The sequence below is a fragment of the Pongo abelii genome, chromosome 9 (genome assembly GCF_028885655.2).
Source record: "Pongo abelii isolate AG06213 chromosome 9, NHGRI_mPonAbe1-v2.0_pri, whole genome shotgun sequence".
In the NCBI taxonomy this organism is placed as follows: Eukaryota; Metazoa; Chordata; class Mammalia; order Primates; family Hominidae; genus Pongo; species Pongo abelii.
Window position 1 is genome coordinate 73,652,018 of NC_071994.2, and position 17,143 is coordinate 73,669,160.

The following is a 17,143-nucleotide window of genomic DNA, read 5'->3' on the forward strand; positions in this document are numbered from 1 at the left end:
TAAATTACCACAAAATGTGAGAAAACTAAACTAAGCACCTTACACATTGCCTAGTACATAAAATAATTGTATTTACCATTCTCCTTTCCCCTTGTCCCACATATAATGGTAGAGAGAGCACTATTCCGGCCAGGCGCGGTGGCTCACGCCTATAATCCCAGCACTTTGGGAGGCCGAGGTGGGCGGATCACGAGGTCAGGAGATCGAGACCATCCTGGCTAACATGGTGAAACCCCGTCTCTACTAACAATACAAAAAATTAGTCGGGTGCTGTGGCGGGCGCCTGTAGTCCCAGCTACTCGGGAGGCTGAGGCAGGAGAATGGCGTGAACCTGGGAGGCGGAGCTTGCAGTGAGCCGAGATCGCACCAATACACTCCTGCCTGGGCAACAGAGCAAGATTCCATCTCAAAAAAAAAAAAAAAGAAAGAAAGAAAGAACACTATTCCGGGAACCCAGAGTCAAATTAGCTATATAAACTTGGTTAAGGGCATCTCCTTTCTGGGCTTTAATCTCTTCATTTACAACTCGCAGGACTGTTGGTTTGAAACTAAATAAAACGTGGGTAAGTGACCAAAAAGTACTACACAGATGGAAGGAATTTTTGTCATTCCACCTATTCGGCTTTTAAAATCAGCCCTGAACCACACTGCATAGAAATGTCTTGAAGCTCAAGGAAGAAAACCAATCTCTTGGAGGTTTAAAAGCTGTAAAAGGAAGGAGTATTTGCACTGTCACTAGGAGAAGGAGCCAGTCCCACCAAGAAGCTGAGACACTGCCAAGTGGCTTTGCTCCAGGAGTCCCTAACTAATTAAGGCCTTGCTCCCCTGCCCTGTTTGCCTGTGACCTCCACAAAGGCTAGAGAACACCAAGTGCTCCACAGCAGCTATTCTCTTGGCCAGAGTGACAAATGTATTGCTGGCCAAGGATCAGCCAAAGCTATTGCTAAGAGGTTCCTGCCCTTGGTCTTCCTTAGAACAGGGTCGGCCGGGCGCGGTGGCTCACACCTGTAATCCCAGCACTTTGGGAGGCCGAAGCGGGTGGATCACCTGAGGTCAAGAGTTTGAGACCAGCCTGGCCAACATGGCGAAACCCTGTCTCTACTAAAAAAAAAAAAATTAGCCAGGCGTGGTGGCACATGCCTGTAATCCCAGATACTTGGGAGGCTGAGGCAAGAGAATTGCTTGAACCCAGAAGGCAGAGGTTGCAGTGAGCCGAGATTGTGCCACTGTACTCCAGCCTGGGCAACAAATCGAGACCCTGTCTCAAAAAAAAAAAAAAAAAGAAAAGAAAAAGAAAAAAGAACACGGTCAAAAACAAGATGCCCTTCATTCTTTGTCCTGAGGTTATCAGCTCATGATTCCTAGGAATCAGCCCTAAACACAGCTACCAGGACCCTGGGTCTGGAACATGTCGGATGTGACTCAACTAAAACCTGACCAGCCAGGCCCTTTGGACAACTGAAAGAGACCCTGTAGGCTGTGGAATAAGGGGTAAGGAAAAGGGACCCATGCTCTGCTAAGAGTGTCTAGTCTTAGATGCTCCCAAGGTCACTTTTTGGGCTCTTTCAGGCTGCATAGGCCCCAGGGACTTAACCACTTCCTTTGCTCATTAAAGCAGAACCCCCCACTCCACCCCTTGGGACTCCCGCCCCCAAGCCTGAAGCCTGGCTCTAGGGTAAGACAGTCCACCGATCTCTCCCTTCAAAAGTTAAAACATATGGGCCCTTTTTGTTCTAAGAGTTTAACTGCTGGGTTGAGAAAGAACGTAAGCCAAAAACAACAAATATGAGGAAGTAAAAAAAAGTTTAAAACATATTACAAGTTAGTCACGGTCACTGTCCCCACTTCATAGTTCCTGGTTCCTGTCATAATTGGTGCTGTTAGAGAACAGCTACAATACAATAGTTTTCAAGACTTATTTTTAAACAATGGAACCCTCATTTTCAAATATAGTTCAAATTGGCCTGGCGTGGTGGCTCACGCCTCTAATCCCAACACTTTGGGAGGTGGGCAGATCGCTTGAGCTCCGGAGTGCAAGACCATCCTAGGCAACATGGCAAAACCCCATCTCTACAAAAAATACAAAAGTTAGCTAGGCACGGTGGTACGCGCCTGTAGTCCCAGAAGAGACTCAAGATTTAGATCAATCAACATGATGTAGACCTTATTTGGATATTGATATTGACCCCATCTCTACAAAAAATAAAAATATTAGCCAGGCATGGTGGCACATGCCTGTAATCCCAGCTACTTGGGAGGCTGAGGCAGGAGAATCACCTGAACCTGGGAGGCAAAGGTTGCAGTGAGCTGAGATTGCGCCACTGCACTCCAGCCTGGGTGACTGGGCTACAGAGCAAGACTCCGTCTCAAAAAAAAAAAAAAAAAAATGTTGACCCAGATTTTAACCAACCATATACAATTATCAACCATATACAAATAATATTGCTAATGAGCAAGAAAGTAGAAGTAAACATGTAGACATTCATGCACCAGGCTCTGCTACCAGTTGGTTATTTTGGCTGTGTACTTGTGTCCAAGGTCATTCACTCACTGGGTAGGTTTATGTCCTATGATGCCATCAACTGCCAGTCAAAGAACTAATCGGCATGAGCAAACTAGTGTTCACACAAAACTGGTATAATTGAAACCAAAATCAAAGACATTTTCATTGTACGTAAATGTACAATTTCCATTAGGCTTGTTAAAATACTGAAAGCAATTTAAATTCACTTATTCATTCAAAAACAAATATTTACTGAGCATCCCTGTCCATCTATGCTGGCTAGGCACCAAGGACAAAATAAATAACACATAATAGCCTCAGGGGATTCATACAAACATACCTCTATATTGCTTTCATGGATCCCAAATATTCTGAAGACCTTGCACCAACAAAATTGGGAGAGTGCTGGAAAGGATGACATTTTTATTCCCTTATGAACACAAACAACTTATCAAAAGGCAGCCTGTTCCACAAAGAACCTCTCAACATTACAGCCCTAGAATTTTGGGAGGACGCAGTGGGTGGATTGCTTGAGCTCAGGAGTTCAAGACCAGCCTGGGCAACATGGCAAAACCCCATCTCTATTAAAAGTAAAACATAAAAGTCTTTGCAGATGCTGCTGCCACCGGGAGCCCTGTACTATCAGCCATGGTTAACCCCACTGTGTTCTTCGACATTGCTGTCAACAGCGAGCCCTTGGGTCATGTCTCCTTTAAGCTATTTGCAGACAAGTTTCCAAAGACAGCAGAAAACTTTCATGCTCTGAGCACTGGAGAGAAAGGATTTGGTTATAAGGGTTCCTGCTTTCACAGACTTATACCAGGGTTTATGTGTCAGGGTGGTGACTTCACACACCATAATGCCACTAACGGCAAGTCCATCTACGGGGAGAAATTTGATGATGAGAACTTCATCCTAAAACATACAGGTCCTGGCATCTTGTCCATGGCAAATGCTGGACCCAACACAAACAGTTCCCAGTTTTTCATCTGCACTGCCAAGACTGAGTGGTTGGATGGCAAGCATGTCATCTTTGGCAAGGCGAAAGAAGGCATGAATATTGTGGAGGCTATAAAGCACTTTGGGTCCAGGAATGGCAAGACCAGCAAGAAGATCACCACTGCTGACTGTGGACAACTCTTAATAAGTTTGACTTGTATTTTATCTTAGCCACCAGACCATTCCTTCCGTAGGTCAGGAGAGCACCCCTCCACCCCATTTGCTCACAGTATCCTAGAATTTTTGTGCTCTCGCTGCAGTTCCCTTTGGGCTCCATGTTTTCTTTGTTCCCTTCCATGACTAGCTGGATTGCAGAGTTAAGTTTATGACTATGAAATAAATACTAAATAACAAAAATAAATAAATAAAACATAAAAAATAAATTTAAAAAAAAGTACAGCCCTACCGTGGAGATACAAGCTGCCCCACTGCTAGAAAATCAAGAAGAGATTTCTGAAATCAAGGTCTTTGTCTACAATTCAACAAACATTTACTGAATTTCTATTTTGTCCTTAGACACTCTAAGGGATCAGCAAACTGAGGCCCTCAAGCCAAATCTAGCCCAAACACCTTGTTTTTGTAAACAAAGTTTTATTAGACACAGCTACATATGTCCATTTAAATATTATCTATGGCTGTTTTCTTGCTACAGCTTGCGGTATAGGCCATCAAGCCTAAAATATTTACTCTCTGGCCCTCCACAGAAAATGTTTGCTCATCTCTATGCTACACTCTAGAAAGATGCAGAAATGTATCTTGATCTAGGTGGTGGTTACATAGATAAACACGTTGGTAAAAATTCATCAAGCATTTAATTCATTTTATTGTACGTATGCCAGAACTCAATACTTCTTTTTTTAATGAAATGAAGAGTAATCAGCCCCTGCCTTCTGGCAATTTAAAATCTGGTAGGAGGATATCAAAGTAAATAATTAAAATACAACAGTGAGCCTGCACAGTGGCTCACGCCTGTAATCCTAGCACTTTGGGTGGCCGAGGTGAGCAGATCACCTGAAGTCAGGAGTTTGAGACCAGCCTGGCCAACATGTCGAAACCCTGTCTCCACTAAAAATACAAAAATTAGCCGGGTGTGGTGGCATGCACCTGTAGTAGTCCCAGTTACTGGGGAGGCTGAGGCAGGAGAATCATCTTGAACCCAGGAGGCAGAGGTTGCAGTGAGCCGAGATCGTGCCACTGCACTCCTGCCTGGGCAACAGAGCGAGACTCTGTCTCAAAAAAAAATACGAAAAATAAAATTTTTTTTATTAAAAAAAATTAAAAAACATAGAGTTTGGAATTAGAACATGAAATTTCTAATTAGGTTTAGGTCCTACTTGCACCAATTACTAGACACGTGACTTTAGATTCTTCATCTACAAAATGAGAATAATAACAATATCTATGTCATTGACTGCTGTGAGAATTAAATAAATATGTAATTGTACCTGACATATAAGCATTCAACATACATTTTTTATCATAACAATTAGCATTATTATTAACTGTCTAATTAGTGGTGGACTTCGCTGTAGCTCAGAGTTCCTGTGACTTCCTGGTAGGTCCCATGGGACCCTAAGTCATATCAAAGTTGATTCTTTTACAAGTTTAGAGCTCAAGCTGGTATTGTACATAAACAGTATTTCATGGAGCTTTAGACTTCTGGCCCAGTACCTGGAGAGGTGAAAGTCCTAAGGATGGGGTCCTATCCCACTGCTCAAAGAACGCCTTCCAGAAGCAAAATCAGGAAAGCACTACCTCTAGTTGACCTAGCTGATAATGAAAGAAGCCATACTAGAAAATACACTGAAATACAATATGCTTTTTTTTTTTTTTTTGCAATGGAGTCTTGCTCCGTCACCCAGGCTGGAGTGCAGTGGCGTGATCTCGGCTCACTGCAACCTCCACCTCCCAGGTTCAAGCGATTCTCCTACCTCAGCCTCCTGAGTAGCTGGGATTACAGGCGTGTGCCACCATGCCCAGCCACAATATCCTTTTGAGCTTAAAACTTCAGTCAAATCTTCCATACCAGGCTGAGAAAACTGGTTCGGTCCAAGGGACTGGCCAGGAGAAGCCATGAGTCTCTGTCAGTGCTGCTGGGTATGTAGCTCTAACAGGGGTGATACAGAAAAGTTCTTAAGACTTCTGAGGTACCATAAATTACCTTCAGCAATCTCTGTGACAAACTTAAAGCCTCTTGGATATCCAGCTCTATATAAGGACCAAAAGAGGATGATCACAGAAATCACAGATTTGGAAAAACTAGATGAACCTCCAGAGATCACCACTTGGACCGGCCCCTGCTCTCAGATTGCAAAACACCTATCATTAGGCTTGTTTTACAGATAATGCCACTAAGGTCCAGAGAGGGTAAGCCTGATGGCCTAGGTCAGATATCTAAGAGGCAGTAATTAAAAAAAAAAGAATATCTAGTCTCAAGGAGTAAGCAATCTTGATGAAAAAGTAACACTCATGAAACTGTCGAAACACATGGTCAGGTAATAAGGGAGATCCCAATGAGGAGCTACAGGTATGGAAAGAAGGACAAGAGTTGAAGTCTCAGAGTAAAAGTCCCTGCCCAATGTACCTCTCACAAAGTAAAAAGGCCCGTCTTTGCTTAATATTTACTACCCTGTAATGTCTATTTACCTGTCTCCCCACTCAATAGTAATTCTTCCAGTTTATGTACTTTATATTATCCTTATCTATATTATCAGCACCAAGCCTAGACAACTGCATCTCCTGCAACTTTGAAAAGACTCAGACTAGCCCCACTCACCCAACAATACTAAAAACAAGGTTACCCTGTTAGGTATCTACCAAACCTAGAGGTTTGGTAATAGAAAGTGACTTTGACAAGTAATTTAACCTCTTATTTTGTCCATCTCAAAGATATCAATAACATTAACAATCTCAGAAGACCATATTAAAAATAAGTATCCACGGTGAAACTCCATCTCTACTAAAAAATAAAATAAAAAAAATTAGCCAGATATGGTGGCGTGTGCCCATAATCCCAGCTACTCTGGAGGCTGAGGTAAGAGAATCGCTTGAACCCACGAGGTGAAGGTTGCAGTGAGCCAAAATCGTGCCATTGCACTCCAGCCTGGGCAACAAAGCGAGACTCCATCTCAAAAAAAAAAAAAAATTAAATATCTGTGAAAGCACTTAACACAGTACTTGGCACATAGTAGGCATTCAATGACTGCTAGCTTCCTTCTCACACCCCCTGTGTCTGGGTTCCTTTAAAAAACAGTTTATTCCTTGGACCAACATTTATTAAACAACAAGTATTTATCTGTTGGGCCTCAGGGATAAGATAATGATCTTGCCTTAGGTATCTCTGATAAAACCTCAGCATCTAGTATGATGCCTGCTGTTGCCATAGCTGCCTGGCACATAGTAAGCACTCACTAAATAGGGAACTCCCAAGAACACTCTTGGATACGGACCACTGATGCATCACCTCTTAGTACAGCCCACTCCATCTGCTTTGTTAGCCCTAGAGGTGTGCAAGCACAAAAGAGATCAAGTCTCTGGCCAGCAGCAGATCTATACATTATAGAGCTCCCCCCCATAGTAAAGCCTGGCAGTCAAGATGACAAGAAAAACACAAGAACAATTCAGATGAGTCCCTCAAAACTGCATTAAAGACTATACAGCGGCCGGGCACGGTGGCTAACACCTGTAATCCCAGCACTTTGGGAAGCCAATGCGGGCAGATCACTTGAGGTCAGGAGTTCAAGATCAGCCTGGCCAACACGGTGAAACCCCCGTCTCTACTAAAAATACAAAAAGTCAGCTGGCCATGGTGGTGCACACCTGTAATCCCAGGTGATGTGCACCTGTAATCCCAGGTGGTGTGCACCTGTAATCTCCAGGCTTAGGCAGGAAAATCCCGTGAATCTGGGAGGTGGAGGCTGCAGTGAGCAGAAAGCACACCACTGCACACCAGCCTGGGCAACAGAGAGAGACTCTGTCTCAAAAATTCAAAAAAAAAGACTATATGGCAGTGTTCCAAACTATACAGCATCTCTACTTAAAACCTGGGTTATAATATTAAACTGACCACCCACCCTCACATTTCCTACACTGTCCACTGAGAGAAAAGGGAAGTGCTTCTTCCTTTCAGTGCTGCTTGTTCAGAAAAGCTGATGTCCTGGAAAATGGCTGAGCACCTATCCTGGCAAATACGATCTAGCAAAAGCTTGAACCCCATAAAAGCATCTCAATCATTCACCTTGCTGGCCTCCAAGGCTGAAAATAGCCCCAAATGAAAAACAAGCTATGTGAACTACTTATCTAGTTTCATAGCAAAGACCTTAATCTAGCTGAAGAGGACAAACCCCTCACTCCTTAACTCAAGCAGACCTAAAAGCCTCACCTGTTTCTGGCCCCACAGCAGCTGGCATAGCTCTGGCACCTCTCAGGCTTCATCTTTCAAAAACAGAAATGGAACAAGTGCAGAACAGGGAAGAGCCTTCTGCAGTTAGCCCAGCACTGCTCGAGGGGTGGTGGGGGGATAAAAAGATTCCTGGACACACATGTCCTTTTTTTTTTTTTTTTTTTTTGAGACAGAGTCTCACTCTGTCACCCAGGCTGGAGTGCAGTGGTGCGATCTCCACTCATTGCAACCTCCGTGCCTCCCGGGTTCAAGCAATTCTCCTGCCTCAGCCTCTCAAGTAGCTGGGACTACAGGTGCGTGCCAACACGTCTGGCTAATTTTTTGTATTTTTAGTAGAGGCAGGGTCTCACCATGTTAGCCAGGATGGTCTCAATCTCCTGACCTTGTGATCCGCCCGCCTCGGCCTCCCAAAGTGCTGGGATTACTGGTGTGAGCCATCGCGCCTGGCCACAGATGCCCTATTCTTTCCTCAAATCTGAAAACGAAATGAAAGGCCCTAAAGCAGCCATACCCCAAAAGTAGCATTCTGTACCTCTGCTTCATCTTCTGGCAATAACCTTAACAAGTTTCTCTAACCAGTCCCTGTCTCAATGCCTTTTTAAAGGTAGGTTTACCTAATCCCAAGTCAGAGTCAGTAGGTCAGCACTCTGATATATCAAATCCATCTCTGTCTATTACATACCTTGACCCATGCCATTACAGTCCATTATTTCCAGGTTCACCTCTCACAATACATTAAGTACTTCTAGATGTACAGCCCAGGTTTCATAATGCCCATGTTTCCAGTTTTGCCCAGTGCAAGGCCAGGGTAAGAACAGATGCTTAAAGGCTTATTTGTTGCAGAGCAAATGTGAGCAGGTACAGAAACAGGGAAGGAAGTATAAGGACAAGAATGTATCCTGCTTTACTCTCCCTAGAGGCCCTCACCCAGTGCATGCTGCCCTCTGGACCTAGACTCAGGCTGGGTTTCCCAAGCCTCCTCTCTTATTACCAAGCTCACAGCCCTCTACCTCCTCTGACTGTGTACAATACTAGTCCCTGGACCCTTTTCATCCTAGATGTTTGTTTCACCTCTGGATGTATTTGGAAACTCCTTGAGTATATGGCCCATCTCTCTTCTTTTTTTTTTTCTTTGAGACGGAGTCTTGCTCTGTCGCCAGGCTGGAGTGCAGTGGCGCGATCTCGGCTCACTGCAACCTCCACCTCCTAAGTGAAAGTGATTCTCCTGCCTCAGCCTCCTGAGTAGCTAGGATTACAGGCACCCGCCACCACACCCGGCTAATTTTTTATATTTTAGTAGAGACGGGGTTTCACCATGTTATCCAGGATGATCTCAATCTCCTGACCTCGTGATCTGCCCGCCTTGGCCTCCCAAAGTGCTGGAATTACAGGAATGAGCCACCGCACCCGGCCAAATAAGACCTTTTTTTTTTTTTTTTTGAGACAGAGTCTCGCTCTGTCACCCAGGCTGGAGTGAGGTGGCGTGATCTCTGCTCACTGCAAGCTCCACTTCCCAGGTTCACGCCATTCTCCTGCCTCAGCCTCCCGAGTAGCTGGGACTACAGGCACCCACCACCACACCTGGCTAATTTCTTGTATTTTTAGTAGAGACAGGGTTTCACCATGGTAGCCAGGGTGGTCTGGATCTCCTGACCTCGTGATCCGCCTGCCTTGGCCTCCCAAAGTGCTGGGATTACAGGCGTGAGCCACCGCGCCCAGCCAAGTCTCTCTTCTTATAGCACAAAATACAATACCAGCCTCAAGGAATTATACCAGTAGCTATTTACAGAGTTAAAAAAAAAAAATCAACTTCCCTCAAGTTTTTAATTGCTCATGTGTGAAAAGGTGAAAAGAATGTCTCACCAGATTGCTCCTCCCTCTTAGGTTATCCCTCTTTCTCTATTTTATCATTGGGTTCCCAGTGAATTTTCTATAAAGAATTCAAGCCAAATGGTTTAGCACCTATATTTGGCCTATAATGTGTGATATTCAAGATATCATCAGAGATAACAATTCATTCTTTATATCCCACATCCCTCAGACTATGGGAAATGACTCACCCATGCCAATCCTTAATCAAAGGCAGGAAAAGTCCCCTTGAGCCAAAGCAGGACAATGCTGTATCCTCAACACCTTCATTGATGGGCCCTTGCCTAAGATCATGCTCAAACTCACATCTAAAACTGGAATGGGGCCACACACAGTGGCTCACGCCTATAATCCCAACACTTAGAGAGGCTGAGGCGGGAGGACTGCTTGAGCCCAGGAGTTTGAGACCAGCGTGGGCAACACAGTGAGACTTTGTCTACACAAAAAAATAGAGAAATTAGCCGGGTGTGGTTGCTCATGCCTGCAGTCCCAGCTACTCAGCAGGCTGAGATGGGAGAATCACTTGAGCCCAGGAGGTCGAGGCTACAGTGAGCCATGATTGTGCCACCATATTTCAGCCTCCTATACAACAGAGCGAGTCCCTGTCTCAAAAATCAAATGATAAAATAAATAAAATAAAATAAAACTGGAATGTGTCCACCTTTGTGAGCTGAAGTACTGGGAGAAGACTTCCAATCAGAAAATAAAATTATAATTATCTACAACTGTGTTAAACCAATAGTTCTCAGCAAACTCAAATTATGTATGTTTGGCAGAGCACTATGGGTCATGCCTGTAATCCCAAACTTTGGGAGGCCAAGGCAGGCAGATAGATCCCTTGAGCCCAGGGGTTCAAGACCAGCCTAGGCAACATGGCAAAACCCTGTCTCTACAAAAAAAAATAATAATAATAATACAAAAATTGGCCACGTTAGCACACGTCTATAGCCCCAGCTACTTGGGAGGCTGAAGTGGAAGGATTGCTTGAGCCCAGGAGGTCAGGGCTGCAGTGAGCCGTGACTGCACCACTGCACTCCAGTCTAGATGACAGAGTGAGATACTGTCTCAAAAAAAAAAAATTATCTATGTTTATATTGAAATATAATTCACATGACATATAATTAATCCTTTTAGATTTTATAATTCAGTGATTTTTAATATATCTATAAGGTTGTACCATCATCACCACAATCTAGTTTTTCAGAATATTTTCATTACCCCAAAAATAAACCCCATATCCATTAGCAGTAACTTCTCATTACCCTCTCCCCCCACACCCTGGCAACCACAATCTACTTTCTGTCTCTATAAATTTGCCTATTCTGGACATTTCATGTAAATGGAATCATACAATATGTAGCCTTTTCACTTAGCATAATGTTTTCAAGGTTTATCCATGTTGTGGCATCTATCAATACTTAACTCCATTTAATGGCTAAATAAGATTCCATTATACAAACATACCACTTTTTTTTTTTTTTGAGATGGGGTCTGGCTCTGTCGCCCACGGTGGAGTGCAGTGGCACAATCTCAGCTCACCACAACCTCCACCTCCCGGGCTTCTTGGGGACTGCTAATTATTACTCCCTTGGGTTAGGTTCAGACATAGCAAGAAATAAGGCTGAACTGAGAGAAAGAGTGGTCTCCACATTCTACCTCCTGGAGAGCTAAACAGAACAGGCCCCAAGTTCCCAAGGCTATTCCCTTTTGCCAATTTACATGGAGAACCACTTGGGGCATGGGTTTTACTCTCAGCCCCTGGATCAGGACTGCATAAGTCAGTGTCCCAGGCAAGCTGGCATGACAGCTCCCAGCAGAAACCAGTTCCTTTTGTCTTCAAAGTGCTGAAAACATCTGGCTGGCTCCCACACTGCTCACTTATCCTCTCAACTTGGGAAAAGGAAAGCCAAACATCATGCTGTTCACCATATAATAAAGCACTTTCAATGTCCATTAACTCACTGAATCCTTACAACACTCCCACAATACCAGGGCAGGGACTCTTGCACCCATTTTATAGACAAAGAAATTCCAACCTTGAAATGTTAAGTAATTTTGCTAAGTAACAAAGCACAGAGACAGAAGAAGAACCCAAGACTTCTGATTCCTGATCCAGACCCTTGTGAGGTGATTTTAAGGGCCATCCAATGAGAGGCCTTCCCCACCCCTCTACCTAAAATAGCACCCCCATCACTTTCTAATCCTTTGCCCTGCTTACTTTGTTTTTTAGCACTTATGATTACCAAGCATTATATTACTTATCTCCTTGTTTATTGCCTATCTTCCTACCTGAATATAAAACAATAGGGACTATTATTCTTTACTGCATACCAAGCAGAGTTTCTGGCACACAGTAGGGTCTTAAATATTTATTATATGAATACATCTAGTACAGCCCACAACTGATCCCTCCTACAGTGATGGTGTCTGGTGTCATTACTATCATAAGTCTTCAGTCTATACTCAAGTTTCATTCAGCATTTATTAACATCCACTAAATGCCAGGTCATATGCTAAATGCTAAAGACAGAAATGAATCAAATATAATCCCTGACTCTAGAAAATATAACGTAGTGATTTGAAGCAGACAATAAAAAAGTGTCCCATTGGCTGGGTGTGGTGCCTCATGCCTGTAATCCCAACACTTTGGGAGGCTGAGGCAGGTGGATCACCTGAGGTCAGGAGTTCGAGACCAGCCTGACCAACATGGTAAAACCCCATCCCTACTAAAAATACAAAATTAGCTGGGCGTGGTGGCGCATGCCTGTAATCCCAGCTACTCGGGAGGCTGAGGCAGGAGAACTGCTTGAACAGGAGGCAGAGGTTGCAATGAGCCAAGATCGCGCCACTGCACTCCAGCCTGGGCAACAAGAGCGAAACTCTGTCTCAAAAAACAAAAACAAAAACAAACAAAAAAAAATGGTGTCCCATTATAGAGATGTTCATAGAAGGGAGCACCTAACTACCGGAAGAAGGAGAAACCGTTTAAGAGAGCTTCTCAGAGGAAGTGACATTTGAGCTGAGTCTTGAGGAACAATTATAATTTCAACCACCAGAGAAAAGAAGGATATTCTAGACATAGAGAAAAGCATGAGCACAGGCTAAGAGACATGAAAGAGCTAGGTATATTTAAAGGCTAGTGGGTGATTTTTAAGTCAAGAAAGATTGGCCCCAAAACGATGTTTTTAAAAAAGATAAATGTCTAGTATCCAGAATATATAAAGAACTCTTACAATAACAAAAAAACCAACAACTTAGTTTTTAAAAATAGGCAAAGAACTTAGACATTTATCCAAAGAAGATATACAACTAACCAACAAGTACATGAAAAGATGATCAATATCATTAGTCATTAAAGAAATGCATGTCAATTTCATAATCACAATGAGGCACTATTTCATATCCACAAGAATGGTTATAATAAAAAAAAAATAACAAACTTTGGTGAAGATGTAGAGAAACTAGAACTCTGCTCCATTGCTGGTATAAGTAAAAAGTGGTTCAGCTGCTGTGAAAAAGAGTTTGTTGGTTCCTCAAAAACTAAACAGAATTACCATATAACCTAGCAATTCCACTCCAAGGTATGTACCCAAAAGAACTGGAAACAGGTACTCAAACAGGTACATGTACACACATATTCTTTTTTCTTTTTATTTTAAGTTCCGGAGTACATATGCAGGATGTGTAGGTTTGGTACATAGGTAAACGGTGCACACAAATTCTTAACAGCACTATCCACAAGAGCCAAAAGATGGAAACAGCCCAAATTGCCCATGTGTGGATGAATAGATAAACAAATTATTGTATAAACATACAATGAAATATTACACCGCCATAAAAAGGAATGAAGTGGCCGGTCATGGTGGCTCACGCCTGTAATCCCAGCACTTTGGGAGGCCAAGGTGGGCGAATCACCTGAGGTCGGGAGTTCAAGACCAGCCTGGCCAACATGGAGAAACCCCGTCTCTACTAAAACTGCAAAATTAGCTGGGTGTGGTGGCACATGCCTGTAATCCCAGCTACTTAGGAGGCTGAGGTAGAAGAATCGCTTGAACGCAGGAGGCAGAGGTTGCAGTGAGCCAAGATCGCCCCATTGCACTCCAGCCTGGGCAACAAGAGTGAAACTCTGTCTCAAAAAAAAAAAAAAAAAAAAGGAATGAAGTGCTGATACATGCTACAATATGGACGAACCTCTAAAACTTATTTTCGCTTATGCTAAGTGAAAGAAGCCAGACACAATACATCATATGACCCCATTATAATCATATGATCAAGGCCGGGTGCCGTGGCTCACGTCTGTAATCCCAGCACTTTGGGAGGCTAAGGCAGGTGGATCATCTGAGGTCAGGAGTTCGAGACCAGCTTGGCCAACATGGCGAAACCCCATCTCCAGTAAAAATACGAAAATTAGCCAGGTGTGGTGGCACACACCTGCAATCCCAGCTACAGGCAGGAGAATCACTTCAACCCAGGAGTCGGAGGCTGCAGTGAGCAGAAAGCACATCACTGCACTCCAGCCTGTGCTACAGAGCGAGATTCCATCTCAAAAAAATAAATAAATAAAAATAAAATAATCGGCCAGGCATGGTGGCTCACGCCTGTAATCCCAGCACTTTGGGAGGCTGAGATGGGCAGATCATGAGGTCAGGAGATTGAGACCATCCTGGCTAACAGGGTGAAACCCCGTCTCCACTAAAAATACAAAAAAATTAGCCGGGTGCTGTGGCGGGCGCCTGTAGTCCCAGCTACTCGGGAGGCTGAGGCAGGAGAATGGCGTGAACCCGGGAGGCAGAGCTTGCAGTGAGCCGAGGTCGCGCCACTGCACTCCAGCCTGGGCAACAGAGCGAGACTCTGTCTCGAAAAAATAAATAAATAAAATAAAATAATTATATGATCAATAGATCATATGATTCCATTTATATGAAATATCCAGAATAGGTAAATCTATACAGACAAAACACAGATACAAAGATTGATGGCTGCCAGGGGAAAGGGAGAGGGGGGAATTAGGAACAACTGCTTAACAGGTATGGATTTCCTTAGGGTTGATGAAATAGTTTTGAACTACATTTGTGATAGTACTAAATCCCACTGAATTGTACACTTTAAAATGATTAATTTTATGTTATGTGATTTTCCTTTTTTTTTTTTTTTTTAAATAAACGGCCTACATCACCACACTCTAAAAGGAAAAACTCAAAAGTCACTGTTTTCCCATCCAGCTGCCCCTTCCTGCCTCTTCAGGAAGCCTGCTCTCCCATCCTGCAGCCGTCCAAACCTGCCATTTTAGCAATGAGTTATGCTCTACTGGTCAGATTTTCTAGTCATTTCCTGTGTGTCAGGCAGTCTAAAGTCCCTAGTGAGAAAGCAAGCTCCCTTTTAAATAGGATGTATTGGTCCATGTATCTCATCCTCTTTCCAAACAGACCAGGTCATGGTTGAGGAGTAAGGGAAAGGGGTTGACTGACCTCTTTCGAAGCAACAATTTGGAGTGGTGCTAGCAGAGAGCTAGAGGCTGGGTGACCAGGGAGGCCAGAGATATAACCATCACACAATAGTCTGAATATGATTTATTTTTCTTTTGGGGAGGGGCAGGAGTTTAGGAAGAGTAGGGAAGTATTTAACAAACAGCTTTGGAGCAATATCTGGTTTCAGAAATAACTAAAATCTCTCAATAACAACTGTATTCTTGACTTTCCAGAATCAACAATTCTAATGCCAAAGTTCTTCAGAAAAACAAGAAAGATTTTACTCCCAAAGTTTGACACTGAAACCATCCCCCAGCTGAACACAAACTATTTTCATTGCCCTGAGAAGGCACTGGAAACTTGGAGACTGGAGACTTTGGGAACAGCATTCAAGTTCATCCCCTATCAGCCAATAGTTTCCAAGGTAGTCATCACTAATGCTTGGAAATCAAGACACAAGAAGTAACCTGCAAGGGTCTCAGGTGCTAGCAGGCTTCTAATGCCCTTCAGGCACCTTAAACTTAAAGTAGTATTGGCAATAAAAACCAACAACAAATACTGTTTTTACAGGCCATTATGTGGCCCTTAAATACATTCTCTCAGTAGCCCTAAGGCTCAGAGAGATTAATGATTTACTAAGGGTCATGAGGCCAACAAACAACAGCAAAGCCAGATTTCAAACTCTGGCCTGACTGCTTGCAAAGCTCATGCCATTGCCACAACACAATAGTGCCCAGCACCACACATCCTGTGCTGCTTCCTGGATCTCCATGAGAATGTGTTCTGACCATTCATAATAATCTAATGCTTCTTAGTTCAACATTAATCCTAATAGCCACAGAAAGAGAATTCTCTTGGCAATAGCAACCCAGAACACTGATGCCACTGAGAAGTATCTAAGATTGCTATCTGGGCTACTTTACCATTCACTGGGTCACCAACCAAACCTCCTAAAAACCCACAAGGTAGATGTTCTGCCTTGAGTGACCCTTGAAGGCAAGAGGGGAAATGGTAGGGAAAAAAACAAATGTAGAAGAGACTGCAGATAAAATTCTAAGCCAGAAATTAGTAAACCTGAGATATAGTTTCTATTCTGCCCCTAATTACATATATGACATTGGGAAGTCACCTGCCCTCTTTGAATTTGTTTACTATAATATGGAGATAACAATCCCCTCCTGTCCCACCTCACAGAGCAGCTGTGGGCATGGTAAGCAAAAAGACAGGTCTTAAACAGGGGAGTGATTTGTAAAGTGCAGAGCACAAACCGATCTGGGGAGTTATTATAATATGACTACCATCAGTTGGCTGGGGAGAAGATTAATGTCCACGAAACCAACAGAAGGTGAAACAGTAGATAATTAGGTGACAAATTATATGGTACAGACTAAGAAGATTATACTCTAGAAAGGGAAGTCCCTGGAATAAGAAAAACTACAGAGAAAAGAATGAACAGGATTGGAGGGTTTTGGAAAGCCATAGCCGGAGGAAAATGTATAGCTAGGGAAAAAGGGAAAAGAGGTATAAAGGGCCGGGCGCGGTGGCTCATGCCTGTAATCCCAGCACTTTGGGAGGCTGAGGTGTGTGGATCACCTGAGGTCAGGAGTTCGAGACCAGCCTGGCCAACATGGTGAAACCCCATCTCTACTAAAAATACAAAAAGTAGCTGGGTGTGGCGGTGTGCACCTGTAGTCCCAGCTACTCGGGAGGCTGAGGCAGGAGAATAGCTTGAACCCGGGAGGTGGAGGTTGCAGTGAGCCAAGTTCACGCCACCGCACTCCAGCCTGGGTGACAGGGCGAGACTCCGTCTCAAAAAAAAGGTATGAAGAAGAGGAAAGCAACAGTATTAGAGGAGATGCTGTATGTTGGGAAGTCGAGATGCTGTGTGTTGGGAAGTCAGGG

At 43.6% G+C, this 17,143-nt stretch overlaps 2 protein-coding genes across 3 annotated transcripts in view; one reads left to right on the plus strand and one right to left on the minus strand.

Annotated features, from left to right (window-relative positions):
* Nucleotides 1-17,143, minus strand: part of STIM1 (stromal interaction molecule 1) — a 231,508-nt gene that overhangs the window by 189,253 nt on the left and 25,112 nt on the right. The window lies entirely within an intron of this gene.
* On the plus strand, nucleotides 3,131-3,673 carry LOC103891867 (peptidyl-prolyl cis-trans isomerase A). The gene has a single exon (XM_054523992.1). It carries the CDS (start codon nucleotides 3,152-3,154, stop codon nucleotides 3,671-3,673), a length of 522 nt encoding a protein of 173 aa, XP_054379967.1. The 5' UTR covers nucleotides 3,131-3,151.

Coding starts and splice junctions, on each gene's coding strand:
- LOC103891867 (XM_054523992.1), top strand. CDS start 3,152: ATGGTTAACCCCACTGTGTTCTTCGACATTGCTGTCAACAGCGAGCCC.